At 44.2% G+C, this 16,885-nt stretch overlaps 1 protein-coding gene across 1 annotated transcript in view; it reads left to right on the top strand.

The window, feature by feature from the left end:
- LOC122790858 overlaps nucleotides 1–16,885 on the top strand; it is a 1,163,840-nt gene that overhangs the window by 797,953 nt on the left and 349,002 nt on the right. Inside the window, exon 13 of the mRNA XM_044058512.1 lies at nucleotides 16,610–16,647. Within this exon, the coding sequence (XP_043914447.1) occupies nucleotides 16,610–16,647 (38 nt within the window). The remainder of the gene's footprint in view (nucleotides 1–16,609; nucleotides 16,648–16,885) is intronic.

Raw genomic sequence — 16,885 nt, 5'->3', positions numbered from 1 at the left:
TGATAGTTCTGAAATTGGCTTGGTTGTGAACTAGCATTCTGTCTGTCTGCTGTTCCGTCTCATTATCAGTGCTGCATGAGCTTAGCAGCTATGAAACTGAACTTCAGAAAGTCCAAAAACATGGTAGCCTTTTATTCAGGAAGGTTTCCACAGTGACCTATATTTTCTCTGTCATCAGTATTGCTCTCTGAAAATGCATGCAGATTATGCATTTCTTGTTAATTGTTTTAAATATTCTGGTTTGCCATAGTATCATTGTAATATAAAGTTACTAACTGTGTATAAAGAAAGGTCCTGTATCTTTTCATCTGTCCACTTCAACTTACAGGAACTTGTCTGCCAAGCGGATCTGATCTGGCAGTTTTATCACTTCATGAAGTACTCTCCGAGATTTCCCTGTTCCCATCATGCTTCTGTTTCCCACTCTATCCCAGATGTCATTTTTGCTGCTAAACAAGTAAAAATTGTGGATCCAGGGCTCAGGATGTTTTAAATTTTTATTATGTTTCACAAGTTTTCTTTTCTGATTGATCTAGTCTTCTTTAGTTGGGACTCATTCCCTTATGCACTTTGTGGTAAAAAAAAAAAAAAAAAATTGAAATATTAGCTCTTTCCCTCTTCAGCAGTAGGCACAAAGGCCTTGTCCCTTTTTTGCACTTCATATTTCTACTTTAGCCAGTGGTGTCTGTGCTTAACCAGTCATTTTCTGTGGAAATTCTCATCATTGTTATTGTAATGATGGACCATTTTGCTAAACTTCTTGTGTTGCTAAATTTCATAGGAGTTTTTTAACTGGTTTACATACAATCATTTTACTTCAGTTTCTGTACTGTGGATAAGGGCTTCAGGAAATGTCTGCTGTGGCTGCAACATTCCACCCTAGATTACCCACAATCTCTGTTTGTGTTGTGACTGGGGTAAGAACATTTACAGGTGGACTGTGGGATATGCAAGGGTTTCAGTCCTCATTTCCTTTTAGAATCTTAAAAGCAAGCTTGTATTAACAGGGCTGGCTTGATTTTATGGCACTGACTTTTGTTTATCTAACTCATTTTAATCTGAAACCCTCAAAGATGCTAGTCTCTGCATTAAGTCCTTGACACAGCCATCTTTAGCACAAGCTCATTTGTCAGTATTTTTGGTGTCTTGATAGTCAGAGTTTGAGATGTCTCCTCTGATTTCAGTGTTGAAGACATACAATTCACTGGTGTTGGTACATCTGTCTTCTGTGCTGTTAACATCCACTTTGATGGGGGCAGATACAGTATTGGTTTGGTGGTCTTCTTTTCTGATGCTCACAATCAGCTTTTAGTGTTATTCAAAAGGATGATTGCCTGTAGTACAGAAAAGGCCAGAGATGATTCGTCTGCCCCCAGACACCCTTTAATTTGCTAATCCATCCTTTCATCGTCCTTCCCAAGGACAGAGCAGACCCAAAGACATTAACTTCTGGAGGGGTCCTCCCATATAATAATCTGGAGATTCAAATGACTCTACTGGATCCACTCAGAAAACAAGCATGCAAATAGACATACATTAACTCCCCTATGAAATCTCTGAGTTGGATGAATGGGGGGTGGGTCCCCACAGTCCCCTCCTGAGGATGCCAAGTTTTGCTGGATTCCTGAATTTGATGCTTCAGAGGAGCATTCAGACCCCCCTTCCTTGGATGACTAGTTGCTGTCTGAAGCCTTGAAGTCTGCCCCCAGTGCATCCCGGGTGGTACCCCATTTGACCCTATGATATTCTGGTGTGGTAGTGGGGAAGTCATGGCAAGAGCCAGATATCACTGAAGCAATACTACAGTAGCTAAATAAATGTATGCATCCCCCATGAGAGGTAGTACTGGAACAAGGGCCCCCTGATGGACTCCATTATTTCAGCAGTGGCTGCAAAGAGAGTTGACCAATGACAGAGTAGTCCTTCCTACTGACAAGTAGGTCTGGTTAACGGACAGAATGGGGAAGAGAGCTTACTCCTCAGGCAGGTTTACCCTGAGGGTGTTAAACTGTATTACACACATGACACATTTCCAAAGAAAAATAGCCAAAGAAATCTTGGAGTCTTTTAGAAAGCTGATCACACCTGCATCTAGGAAACAGGTCAAGTCTCGGTGGGGGGGGGGCACTGTAGTCGATATATCTAACCTCTCCATGAAATTGGTACACATTGCAAACCAATGGAGTAGGCGTAACCATGAGGTGCCAAGCCTGGCTTTGTCTCTGTGATTTTGTGAACAATTTTAATGCATCCTTTGTTGATGCCCCCTTGGTTTTTAGACCAAATTTTAGAGAAGCTACTGAAGACTGAGATAAAAGCAAGATGCTGTTCACCCTGTGACTTGAATTTGAGACTCCTGAGGAGGTCCTTCAGCAGCAATTAGAAGGGAACCAAATTGTTCTGGTACAAGAAGTCACATCATCCCTCCTTTGAGACATGGGTGGCAGGGGCAAAAGAGATCCCCTTAATAGATACCACCCTGGGGTTAGAGGATGTCTGCAGAACCTGGAAGTCTGACATCTTTTCTTTGAAAAGCAAACTCAGCATTCTGTAGGGTTGCACTGCTGCTCCCCAGTGGGAGGCAGTTGTGGGCCAGATGTCCCTTTATAGAAGTACATGGATGGCCTTCATGCAGTGTGAGGAGCATCCTTTCCATAGATGACATCATACCCTTTTCCTTGGCTCCAAGGTTACATTCCCTCTCTCTTCCAGATGCTCTACCCCAATAGTGAAAGGCAGCAAAAGGAGTAATCCAAGGGGTATTTATGGAGACTGTCCTAGACAACAATTTCATCTATTTTAAGGGTGACACAAACAGAAAAAGGGTGTAGCAATGGGCACGGTTTGTGCTTCTAGTTATAGAAACATAGTGTTACATCACTGGGAAAACAAATTTGTTTTTTCCATGCATTGGGTTCAACATATCACCCACTATAAATGGTACCTGGACGACATTTGTTTGTTATGGGATGGCTCTCTAGATCAATTCTTAGACTTTATGGTTTACATCAATTCTACCACTCCCTTTCTGACTTTTACTTACAAAGTAAATAACGATTATTTGCATTATCTTGATGTTACCCTTCTTAAAGATGTCAGTAATGGTACTTTCCAATCTAAGATATATAGAAAAAAACTCCTTTTCTAATTCCTACCTACATTTCAACAGTGGCCACCCCTTCCACCAGAAGAAGAGTATTGTGAAGGGTCAACTTATACGTGCTTCAAGGATGTGTAGCACAATGGAGATTTTTCTTGAAGAGGTTAACTTGCTAAAGCAACTTTTTGATGAAAGGGGTTACCCAGCATACTTAGTAAGTAATTTGGCTGAGGAGGTTACTGCTGGTAGGGAGGCTACTTACTGCCCTCTGTTGGGTAAGGGGGCATCTGGTGGGATTCTTTCAAAACCATTGGAACAGATTGAATACCAAAACAGTTTTGTGTATACATTTTCTGTTGATTCCTTAAAAATTGAACAATCAATTAAAAAATATTGGCCAATTTTGTTACAACATGATGATTTCAAACAGATTGTTAAGGAGCATCCCCATTTTATTAGGAAAAGGGACACGAACCTCAAGGGTCTCTTTGAGATCAGACCTGGTGTGAACAACATAAGGGTTTATTCGAAACTTGGAACGTATAAATGTGGTTCATGTAAACAATGCCCTTATGTGTATAACGACTGTTCGTTTTTCATTCCCTCTAGGAGGTTTAAATTTATGGCTGAACACCATTACAACTGTGGTACGAAAGGAGTTGTCTGTTTAGGTTTTTGCACTCAATGCTGCAGTTTTTATGTAGGTAAAACTGAGATTAGGAGAAGGATATATGAGCATCTTTATGATGTTTCCAAGAAAAAGGAAAACAATGCTTTTTTTAAGCATCTTAGCACATGCCCTAATATGCAGCTTAAATTTTTAATCCTAGGGCAAGTCCTACATGACAGTAGAGGGGGTGATTGGGAAACCCGGCTTGAATACAAGGAACTGTTGTGGCAGCTCAAGTTGAACGCAACTAAGCCTCCTGGTTTAAATTACAGTATTAGTATTATGAGTGTTTTGAAACTGAGGAGGGCCAAGTTATGATTTTGTTCATTATAAAAAAATTTTTTAGATGGGTTGTTCATTTCCAGTTATTTTGGACAACATTTTGTTTCGAGTGGATGTTTTAAACTTTGTTTAACTTTTCATATGATTAACAGAGGTCTTAGAAACCAATAGTTCTTAATAGATTTTTTAGACACAAAATGAATTTTTTAAGACTGTTTTTAAGTTTTTTAAGCTTGTTTGTAGCTTTATAAAAGTCATACATGCTTTATTACGAGTTGTAATTTAAACACGTGTTTTTACATTGTTTAGTACAATTTTGTGGGTTATTAGACATTGTATAATTTTATTGAATGAATGAATTGCTGTTGGCACTTTAACATCTGATTTGCATATTTTATTAGTTGCTATTCTGGTCACATGATTTGGGCTAGACCGTACTTAAGCCTTGAGTTTTTAATCATGGTTCATCTTGAAAAAGCCTGGTATGCCTCCAGGCGAAAGCGCTTGATGTGGAATTTTTTATCTTTTCATTAAAACAGAGTTTTATTTGTCATTTTGAATTTTTTTGTTCCTGTTGAGCCTTTGGATACATCATTTTGTTCTTGGTCTGGTTCGGATCTAATTTGGTTTTAGTAATCCAAGGGGTCATACCAGACCAGAAGTCGTCCAGTCTATCCCAGATTCTTAGTTCCAAAGAAGGCAAAGGACCTCAATCCAAATCTAGGTCAAAGGATCCTACATCTTTATGTAAAAAAGATGACATTCCAGCATATGACAGGGTGCCAAGAGAGGAGTTGTATTGTATGAGGAAGTCGGGAGTGACAGAGAAGTATGTAAGAGTGGCACAGGATATGTACAAGGGTAGTGTGACAGAGGTGAGATCTGCAGTGGGAGTGACGGATGCGTTTAAGGTGGAGGTGGGATTACATCAAGGATCAGCTTTGAGCCCTTTCTTATTTGCAATGGTGATGGACAGGTTGACAGACGAGTTCAGACAGGAGTCCCCGTGGACTATGATGATTGCAGATGACATTATGATATGTAGTGAGAGTAGGGGACAGGTTGAGGAGACCCTGGAGAGGTGGAGATATGCTCTGGAGAGGAATGAAGGTCAGCAGGACTAAGACAGAATGTGTGTGTGTTAATGAGAGGGAGGATAGAAGAATGGTGAAGGATGCATGGAGTAGAGTTGGCGAAGGTGGATGAGTTTAAATACTTGGGATCAACAGTTCAGAGTAATGGCGAGTGTGGAAGAGAGGTGAAGAAGAGAGTACAGGCAGGGTGGAGTGGGTGGAGAAGAGAGTCAGGAGTGATTTGTGACAGACTAGTACCAGTAAGAGTGAAAGGGAAGGTCTACAAGAGGGTAGTGAGGCCAGCTATGTTGTATGGGTTGGAGACAGTGGCATTGACAAAAAGGCAGGAGTCAGAGCTGGATGTGGCAGAGTTAAATATGTTAAGATTTGCACTGGGTGTGACAAGGGTAGACAGGATTAGGAATTAAGTATATTAGAGGGTCAGCCCTGTGAAGATTTGGTAGAAATGGGTGAAGGCTGCCAGCCTAGCCAAATAGTATTTGATACATAATTCTGTCAATTGTATATATGAATGTAAAATACAGGCTTTCTTCCTTAAATGAAAGAAAATACTAAAATGTTAAACTTCAAGATTGTAGCAACATTGCCATCTGCTGTAAGGAAAACTAAGTCAAGCATTTTAAATCTTTCCTTTGAAATTAAAATTATTTCATCACTGCCTTTGATGTTTTACAATTCGGCTCTGGTCCGGCTAGATGAGGGCTTCCTGCCTATTGTTTTGAGGCTAAAGGTAATGACCAGAATTTACATGTGGAATGTTCTCTATTGCTGTAAGTGTAATGTAAATGCCGTTTGTGTGGCCTGGGAACCAGGAAGGTGTAAAAGGTGGATGTTATGTGATCCTATCTCGCCTACATTCTGTACTGATGGGTTCGGAGCCGATCCCTCTGCTCCGACTCTGCACGCTTATGCTATAGAGCGAGGCCTCTTATTGGCTGAGCTATCTTTATCCCAGGATGCACCACCACTAATCCCCCAGATCTCGTTTGCCGCTTACAAGCTTAGACGTGGTCTCAACATTGGCTGGGCTAAGTACTATTTATTAGGCTTTTTCCTGTCACAAATTTCCTTACTTTGAACCCAAAAGCTGTTTTAACAGCTATTGTTGTTATATTAGTGTGATTGGTGAATTTCTGTTGGAAAATTCGTAATTTTTTTAGTCAGGGAAGGTTTCCCGTTTTAGTTAGAGGGGCCTCCCCCTGTTACTTTGCTGCTTGTGTTTCTTTCTTGGGTCAAGTACCCGTTTAAGTTAGAGGGTCTTGACCCTCTCTTTCTCTCTCTCTTGTTTTTGTCTATTAACTGTTTAGTGTAAAAAAAATATATATTGTTGTTATGTTTGTTAAAGTTGTTGAATTTAACTAAAGTTTAGTGTTTTTTCTCTTAGATAGGTTCTGTGGCATAGCAGTTATGTCTAAAGAACACAAACCCTCCGGGTTTAAGAAATGCACGAGGTGTGGTTTTAAAATGTCCATAACGGACGACCACTCCCCGTGCGTCTTGCTTAGGTGCTAAACACCTACAAGAGTCGTGTAGTGTGTGCCACGCGTTCTCTTCTAGAGTCCTCCAGGAGAGGAAAAACAAATTAATCCTCAAGGGATTAATCAAGCCTTCCTTCGAGGAGGCTTTATCTTCCTCTCCGTCTCCTTCTAAAAAGAAGAAAGCGTCGGCTCCGACCAGTCAGTCGGAACCGACCGCTAAAAAAGCTAAGCAGACTTCTCCATCGGCTCCACGGACTTCGGAGCCGAGGTCGGAACGGTCTGCCTCAATGCCTCCAGCCTCGACCCCTCTGGTTTCGGAGCCGAGGTCTGGGGCATCGAGAGGCGGGTCACCCTCATCGGCTCCACTGATATTGGAGCCGATAAGGATTACCGGCTCAGACTCTTCCCCCTCGGAGCCGAAGTCCTTATCGGCACAGAGGGAAATTTCCTTGAAACCTCCCTTGGAGCCGATAGTTGTTGAGTCCATTCGGAGCCGGTCCCCGAGCCCTTCGGAGCCGATGGAGAAATCGGTTCGGGCCTGATCGGTATCCTCTAGATCATCCAAGATGTCCGATTCGGACATCGACAGGGTGCTCCTTCGACTCTTCCAGTCTCCGGTGTTCCAATTTTCGGCTCCAGCCCATTTGGCTTCGGAGCCGATGGTCCACTCCCCTACTGTGGTTCCTCCTCCAACAGCTTCGGCACAGTTGGAGCCGGTGCTGGTGGAACCTGTGGAGGTGTTAGGGTCGGGCCCGACCCTTGCTCCAACTCCGGCTCTTGGGTCGGAGTTCAGTACACGGACTTCTTCCTTCGGCCCTGGGGGGGAGGCTTTGGGATTGATGCTTTCGGTCCCAAGTCTCCCTCGGTGCGTCGGCGGTGGGAGTGCCGTCCACTGTCGTGGCCACGGAGGTGGGACCCTCCCAGGATTCTGGTGGTCCCGCCTTCAGGGCTATGAGGAGTGCTTTAGCCAAATCTTCCTTGGCTACCTCCACGGTTTCCCCAGCTCCTTCCCTACATACGGAGACTGGGTCTTTGGCAGTCCCCCTGTCCTTAGACAGCGGAGCCCCCGGGCCTCAGGTTACCACCCCCGCTGGGGTTTCTCCCCCTCCTGGAGGTCCTTCTGAAGCCACTTTGGAAGAACCCCCCAGGAAGAGATCGTGCAAGAGGAAGCACGTTGACTCCCCTGATGAGTCTCTGACATCCGACACTGATCTCGATGATGCAGAGGGGTCCCCTAAGTCGTCCTCGGATGATGTCTCCTTTGCAGACATCCTGGAAGCCCTAAAACAACGAGGCGGCTGGCAGTCCAAACCTCCCTCTGCTGATGAGTCGGTGTTCCTGAAGGCCTTCTGGGCTCAGCCCTCCACCTCCTGGGTGTCTCCGCCCTTCGACGAGCTCTTGGATTTGATCTGTCGAAGGGCGTGGGAACACCCGGACTCTGTGGAACCGGTGCCTGCTCGTCCAAACAAATTTCTCTCGGCGCCACCGGATAGAGAGTTCCTAACTAAAGGTGTGGCTGTAGATGCTTTGGTGGTGGCATCTGCTACCCAGCAAGATGTAGCAGAGGCTTCTACGTCCATCCATCCTCCTAATGAGGAGTCTAGGAGCATGGATCGGTACGGAAAGTGCACCCTCAGTTCAGCGGCCTTTACACTGAGGTCCTTGAACTACCTTACACACTTTACCAGATTTCAGAGGGATCTGATTAAGGAGCTATCCGATACCCTCTTGGGTAACCTGCCTGAGGAGCTGGCCCAGACGGTTGGCTCTCAGCTGGCTACAATGTCGTCCATTTCGAACTCGTCCATGAGGCTCATCTCTTATGCAGCCGGAGGGGCGAGTAGAGCGGCAGGTACAGGCATTGCTCTACGGAGACAAGCCTGGCTCCGCCTGTGTCATTTTGCGGAGGCCTTTAAGTCTTCATTTGCCGACGCCCCCTTTGATGGGTCCTCCCTGTTTGGACCCAAGGTAAAGGACACACTAACCCGCTGTGAACAGGAGGGTAAGACTCTGACTGCCGTAGGGGCATGATTTTCCACTCCCTTTCGGCCTTATCCCAAGGCTAAAAGAGGAGGGAAAATGTGGTTCCGTAGATCTCAGAAGCCTTACCCCTCTCAGCAGGAGGATTCCCCTTCCAGAGGCAGAGGAGGGGGAAATTCTTCAGGAAGACGCCGTCCCAGAGGCGGCAGAGGCCCTCGCAACACTGGAGACAGTGAGTCCTTTCGTGGCTCTTCAGCCTTTCATAGTCCCTGAGGGATTGCCCGGCTCTGCTGCTCCGGAGCCAGTCGGGGGTCGTTTCTCGAAGCACCTAAAGGCCTGGAAAGGTATCACCCAGGACCGATGGGTGCTTCGGATTATCGCCGGAGGTTACTCCATCCCATTCTCAAATCACCCCCCTCAGTCCAAAAAAATCCTGGACCCGCCACCCAGTCAATGGGATACCGCAGCCTCAGAAGTTTCAAAGCTGCTGCAAAAAGGAGTCATCCAACCGGTCCCCGCAGACCAGATCGGATTAGGGACTTACTCAAGATTCTTTTTGGTGCCAAAAAAGACCGGGGACTTGAGGCCCATTTTGGACCTCAGCATCCTAAACCATTCAGTCAGAAAGTCCAAATTCCGAATGGTCACCCTACAAACCATTCTCCCATTGCTGGAGAAAGGTGTTTGGATGTGCTCCATAGATCTCAAGGACACGTATTATCATATCATGGTACATCAAGCGTCCAGGAGACATCTGCGCTTCAGCCTAGGAGGCAGTCATTTTCAGTTCCATGTGCTGCCCTTTGGTCTCACCACAGCCCCCAGGGTGTTCACCAAGTGTTTGGCAGTCGTGACTGCTCACCTGAGAAGTCTAGGATTCCAGGTGTTTCCGTATCTAGACGACTGGCTCCTAACTGCCACCTCCAAGCATCTACTTCTGCAGAGCCTACAAGCCACTATATCTCTGGGCAATTCCCTTGGAATCACCTTCAATTGGCCAAAGTCTGTGTTGCTGCCATCTCAACGAATAAGATTCATAGGGGTAGAGATAGACTCAAACCAAATGCGGGTCTATCTACCTACAGACAGAATAGAAACCATACAGACTCAAGTTCGAGCCTTACTTCCCAGGTCCAAAGCCCCAGCCAGAATGGTCCTGCAGCTATTAGGATCCATGTCCGCCACGGTTCTTCTAATCCCCTTGGCAAGGTTGCACATGAGAATTCTCCAGTGGCTTCTTTCAGCTCAGTGGTCCTTTCAGGAACTCCCCCTCAGTCACCTTGTATGGATCACGGAATCTTGCAGACGGGACCTTCGCTGGTGGCTAGTGCCCTCCAACTTGGATCAGGGACGACCCTTTGTTCTACCTCCTCCGGCGGCCACTTTGACCACGGACGCCTCCCAGACGGGGGGGGGGGCATTCCCTGGGCAGGTCAGTCCAAGGCAAATGGCATCCGGAAGAGACTTTGCTTCATATCAACATCTTAGAAATGAGGGCAGTACTTCTGTCCCTTCAAGCCCTTCACGATTATCTCCCTCAGGGCGTAATTGCTGTTCACTCAGACAACATGTCAGTTGTTTGGTATCTGAACAAACAGGGAGGGACCAGATCCTATCCTCTTTGCAGAGAAGCCATGAGAGTTTGGGAATGGGCAGTCTCGACCAAACGCTTCCTAGTGGCTACTCACATACCGGGCAAGTCCAATGTGATAGCCGACAGATTGAGCAGAACCATCCTCTCTCCTCACGAATGGTCTCTGAATATGACAGTTGCAAGTCAGATTTTCAGCGAATGGGGAGTTCCGTGTTGCGACCTCTTCGCGACTCCTCTGAATGCGAAGTGCAAAGAATTCTTCTCCTAACCCGGCGGGGAAGAGCCCCATGGACGCATTAGTCCATCCTTGGCCCACCGGCTTGCTTTATGCCTTCCCGCCAGTTCCTCTCCTTCCCAGAGTGATTCAAAAGGCATCTCTCTTGGGGAGCAAAATGATCTTAATTGCTCCTTACTGGCCTCGTCAAGTGTGGTTTCCCTATCTTTGGAAACATGCTCTGGGAGGTCCATGGTTCCTGGATCAGATCCCAGACCTACTGGTTCATCAGTCGGGACTATTCCACCAGTCCCTTCACACCTTAAAATTGACGGCTTGGCTCCTCCTCTTCCGACGATAGTCAGGAGTCATGCATTGGATCCAGATGTTGTTCACATATTATCTTCGACCCATAAGTCTGCTATGAAGAAACTGTATTCTAGCAAATGGAAAAGATTTGCTATTTGGGCTCAACTCAGGGGCCTGGACCCCATTTCTATTCCAGTGGCAGAAGTACTAAAATTTCTGACTTCTCTTTTCAATCAAGGCTCTTCAGTTTCTACCATCAAGGTACAATTGGCAGCAATTTCTAATTTTCACGAATCCATGGACCCACCTTTAATGAGCAACAGATTGTGTAAGACCTTCTTGAAAGGTGCTGCTCTATTAAGACCTCCGATTTCTCATCCTGCACCTCCATGGGATCTCGATATAGTGTTACGCGCCTTGACTTCTTTCCCCTTTGAACCGGCAGCTACATGTGATCTAAAGTTTCTATCATGGAAGACAGCCTTTCTGGTGGCGATTACTTCTGCCAGAAGAGTTTCAGAGCTTCAGGCTTTCAGTAAAACCCCCGTACTTGGTTTTTCACAAAGACAGAGTATCCCTCAGGCCAAATCCTTCCTTTGTCCCTAAAGTCTGTTCTAGTTTCTGCTTACAACAATCGTTAGAGCTTCCAGTTTTTTTCCCAAAATACTCTAACAAAGCGGAGTTCATATTCCACACATTAGATGTCCACAGACAGTTACGTTTTTATTTAGACAGGAACAAACAAACAAGGAAAACAGGTCAGTTGTTTGTATCCTTTGCAGACAATAAATTGGGCAAAGCTGTCACAAAGGTCACTATTGCCAAATGGATCAGGGACTGTATTACTCAAGCTTATTTTTATTCTAACAAAGAGCTTACCGCCTCTGTCAAAGCTCATTCTACAAGGGCTATGGCTACTTCGATAGCATTTCATTCTAAGCTTGCTATTAGTGACATTTGTGCTGCGGCTACATGGTCTTCCCCGCACACCTTTATTTTACACTACAAATTAGATGTGGCATCTAGAGGACGAGCTTCATTTGGTTCCACAGTGCTCAGGAGTGTTTTCCAATGAGCCACCTGGGATTTAGGTGCTAGGGACGCTGTCCCATCAGTACAGAATGTAGGCGAGATAGGATCACATAACATCTTTTAGTTATGTACTCACCATAACTTTAGATGTTTGGGATCCATCTCGCTACATTCTAATAACCCACCCTCCTTCCCCCTTCCTTGGAGATCAGAGGATATCAGAAGGTCCGAATCCTGTTGTTTCATCTTGAAACATCTAACAATGTTATATAAACAAGTTGTGCATGTATGCATGAATGCGGACAAACAAGATCTGGGGGATTAGTGGTGGTGCATCCTGGGATAAAGATAGCTCAGCCAATAAGAGGCCTCGCTCTATAGCATACGCGTGCCGAGTCGGAGCCGAGGGATCGGCTCCAAACCCATCAGTACAGAATGTAGGCGAGATGGATCCCAAACATCTAAAGTTATGGTGAGTACATAACTAAAAGTTATGTTTGGCAGAACTGCCGTTTTAATTTAAACATTGAGAACCAGAGATGATAGAGCATTTTTGTTTTTATATCCAACCTACAGCACTGCCTGTTGTCTTAAGTAAGTTATCTTAGAAATGTGTTGTCTTGTAGAAATAGCTAGGACTCTAAAGATTAGACTGTGTTTTTTTCTGTTATGTCAGAACTGTGTGATCTCTGAACAGCATTGTGGTGTAGTAGTATTGTCTTGTGGTTTTAATTATTTATTATTAAATATTTTAAAACCTTTTAACTGTGGCTGGTTTATGTAGAGATAAATTAAGCTCTAGAGTACATTGCATGCTTATAAGTGATCCTGTAATAAGCCCTTCCAATAAGCCTTGATTACTTAAGTTACAGTACTATTGGATAATATTGCACAGTAATAATTGGACACCCTTTTAAGGGCCTTTGGGTAGCTGATAATTGTTAGCTGGTGGTGGCAGTAATTACTACTGTATAGTCTGGGTAAAGGGGCACAGCTGGAGAATCTGTGTCAGCCTTTCCCAGGAGTGTCTGTGAAGTTGTATAAATACTTATCTCAAAGTGTGTGTGTGTGTCAGTTACTTGGGCCGGGACACGAAGCAATGGTTGGACAGAGATGGTGCTGGAGGTTAGCTTTCCAGCTAGGCTGAGATCTGGACCCTATAGCTGTGCCAATGGGGAGTCTTATTTGGGACCTGTGGAGCAAGGGAGCGACCAGCCCTAGACTGACTGTGATCTCTGTGTGTTCTTAAGGGAAATTGCACTTTACTGTGTGTATTTGTTATCCTTTCCTCATATACGAGACGTCCTCTCTGGTGTTAGTGGTGAGGATTGAGGGCCAGGGCATGGGCGTCACATGCCCAGGTTGGACGGTTTGGAGGCAAAGCCAGAGAGGTGAAATTGCTTGGGTATGGACATGTGCTGAGGAGGGATGCTGGGTATATTGGGAAAAGGATGCTAAGGATGAAGCAGCCAAGTAAGAGGAAAAGAGGAAGGCCTAAGATAAGGTTTATGGATGTGATGAGAGAGGACATGCAGGTGGTTGGTGTGACAGAGCAAGATGCAGAGGACAGGAAGAAATGGAAACAGATGAGCCGCTGTGGCCATAGCCAGCCTTAGGCATAGGCCAACTAGGTGGCTGCCTAGAGCGCCGCTGTAGTAGGGGCACTTTTCCATTATTTATTTGGCGTAGGTAGACCAGGATGGGGGGCACTGGGTGGTGTGGTGGGGGGTGCCATGGCGCCCTTTTGCCTAGGGCAACGGTTGATTTAAGGCCGCTCCTGGCTGTGGCGACCTCTAATGGGAACAGCAGAAAGAAGAAGATTCCAAATGGTCACAGTGCAGGCCATTTTACATTGAGTTCAGGTAAATGACTGGATGGTTCTGTACATACTTTCACATAAAAATTGTCAAGGAGTCCAGGAGGTATCTATGCTTCTGGTTAGAAGTCTATCACTATAATGTCTGTGCCTTACTCTTCGACCACACCTGTCCCATGGGTGTTCTATTCTTAATGCCCAATGAAGGGCTCATGCCAGTTCAAAAACTTAAGCAATTGCAAAACTTGTGTTGGTCCAATAAAAGGTATTGTATCACATCTGTAATCCAGGGTCTGTGTTTTCTGTTAGTGGACGAATGTGGCCTTTATTAATTTTTTTCTTCCATTGTTGGAGACATTGACTCACCCTCCCTTTGAACCAGCCTTCTCCATTGAGTTGAAGTTCCTGTCATGGAAGACATTACTCTTGGTTGAAGTTACCTCAGCTAGAGGAATATCAGAGTTGAACACACTGCCCTCCTTGCCCATTATCAGATTTTTCATAGTCTCTCTCATACCTAACCCATTTTTCATCCCCAAAATGGCTTCAGCATCTCAACCTTTACCAATCTTGTGAAGGCTGCCAGCCTAGCCATATAGAATTTTATAGATAATTCTGTCATTTGTAAATAAATATCAGTGTAAGCCACATGCTTGTTGTCTTAAAGGGTAAAATAGTGTTACATGTGGAACTGGAAAAAATGTAACAACAGTGCACTCTGCTGTAAGGAAGCTAAGTCAAGCATTTTATGACTGCCTTTGATCTTTAAAGTTGGCTCCAGCCTGCCTAGGTGAAGGAATCTTTGCTATTGTTTTAATGGCCAGAATTTGCTTGCATAAATGTCCTTTATTGGTCTGGTTTCTGGCCAGAGGTGAAGAATGTAAATGTTTCTGTTACCCTGGGAACCCAGGGAAGTGTGACGAATGATGTAATATGAACCAGGAATGTGATTTTAAAAACAGAGAGAATTAAGCATTTTTGTCTCAACTCATCAGCACTGTCTTACTCTGCATGTAAGTTTATCTTAGACTTGTGTTTTCTCTTAGAAATAGCTAGAAAGATTAGGCTGTGTTTTTCTGTGATGTCAGAACTGTACTACTGAATTATTTTAAGTATTTCTCTGATCTCTGACTCTTGACTAGCACTGTGTAGTAAAAAGTATTGCCTTGTGGTTTTATTATTATTAAATATTTTAAAACCTTTCAACTGTGGCTGTTTTGTGGAGAGAGATGTTAAGCTCTAAGAGTACATTGCATGTATATAGTGATCCTGTACCAAGTCACTCTAATAAGCTTCAACTGTTTAGTTATACTACCAGTTGGATAATAATATTTCACAGTAATAATTGGACACCCTTTTAAGGGCCTTTGAGTAGTTGATAAATATTAGTGGGTGGTGGCAGCTGATACTACCATATAGTCTAGGAAAGGGGCACAGCTGGAGACCCTGTGCCAGCCTTCCCCAGGAGTGTCTGTGTGGTTGTATAAACTCTTCTCAAAGTGTGCGTCAGCTACTTGGACAGGGACACGAAGCACTGGTTAGACAGAGATGGTGCTGGAGGTTTTAGCTTGCCCACAAGGCTGAGAGCTGGACCCTATAGCTGTGCCAGTAGGGAGTCTTATTGGGGACCTGGAGAGCAAGGGAGCGACCAGCCCCAGACTGACTGTGATCTCTGTGTGCTCTTAAGGGAACTTGCACTTTACTGTGTGTATTTGTTATTCTTTCCTCTTATATGAGACACCCCTCACTGGTGTTAGGGTTGAGGATTGAGGCTCCTTGGTTGTGGGCCAGGGCACGGGCATCACAAATCCATTCAGCTTTCAGAATTTCTTAAATGTAATAAAAGGTAATTTATTCTTTATGCCTTGGATTTCCACTGGCAATTATGAATCTCTCTGCACCACACACAACCTGTCAGGAAAGATTTTCAGCAATTTTTTCTTTCTCACCTTCTAGACTGGGCATAAGCTATCTAAGACAACTTTGTTCAGATGGCTTTCAGAATGCATAACCCTTGCTTACCAGTCAAAGAGCAGAGAAGTCAAAGGCTCACTCACCTATGTTGATAGCAGAGTGTACTGCCCTCTTCAGAAGTACTTGAGTTAATGACATTTGCACAGCAGCAACTTGCTCCGTTCTATACCCTTTGTAAGCACTAAACGTTGAACAGTATCTCTAAATCTAGATCTTCCTTTGGAGCTACTATCTTCAAGGGTCATGATTCCATCAGGGAAAATGGGTATTTTGGAATCCTGTCCCATAAGTCAAAATGGATGGATCTGATCACACAGGATACAGAAGTTATTTGCTCAACTGATTGGATCCTTGTCATCTCTAATCCATCCACTTCAAAAAAACCAGCTCTCCTTCCCTTCTAGATTGTCACCATTTGTTATCTGTATGGAACTAGTAGACCTGTCTTTAAGGCTTATCTGATGTTCATTGTATCCTTCCAATATTTAAATTGCACATTTTCCACTTTGAGAGTAAGTAACAAAGTTTATCTGAGGCAGGAAGGAAGACAGATGCAGGATGAGTAGGGAAGAGCTCAAGCTTGAGCATTTCTTGAAGCATTAAAACTGCAGGATCTGATATGCATTGGTTAACTTTCCTTAAGGCAGAGTACAGGCTAGGGATCATAAGGATCCAACATTATGACAAATACATAACATTAGTTTATGATGAAAGCCTTTATCACTGTTAGAATATGGTGTGTGCAGTAATGTCACTAACTAGTGTTTGGATTCTAACTCACTATCAGCTGATAATCAGCATAAACTAGTACCCAGTAACACAGAGGTGGCACACAACCTGTGCTTAGGGACTGCATTTGTGTATACAGGATAAAGTGTTCTTAGTAATGGGTAAGCGAATGTAAAATGGCATTTGTTTTAGACCATTTTGGATTACTACAGAATTCTAGTTTGGGAGGCAAATTATTATATTTTATCACAAGGAACTAACACATGGCAGTTAAGGATGAAATTGCTTGCACATTTTGCCCATCCTCTGAGTAATACAATTCCTTAATTTGTTTCAGGATGCCTCCACAGACCCCTCTAATTCACAACATACAAGGTAAGTCTAATTTTGTTATTGTCCCTTAGCATTTCTGTGAGATGCTGTATAAAGAAATGTATTTGTGAAGTTTGTTGCTTGCTGTAGAAAATGAGTACAATGAATGTACAATTGGGTGGAGGCTGACCATCAATCCCCTTGCCTAATCTTTCATTGGACATTTCTAGGGGAATAGTGGTGTAGTCTTGCACCTGGCCATTAAGAGCACCTTGGCTGTAGAACTGAGTGCATAATACAG

Source organism: Protopterus annectens, chromosome 1.part2 (assembly GCF_019279795.1).
Source record: "Protopterus annectens isolate FY-2018-M chromosome 1.part2, PAN1.0, whole genome shotgun sequence".
NCBI lineage: Eukaryota > Metazoa > Chordata > Ceratodontiformes > Protopteridae > Protopterus > Protopterus annectens.
This window is presented reverse-complemented; position numbering and strand designations above follow the sequence as displayed.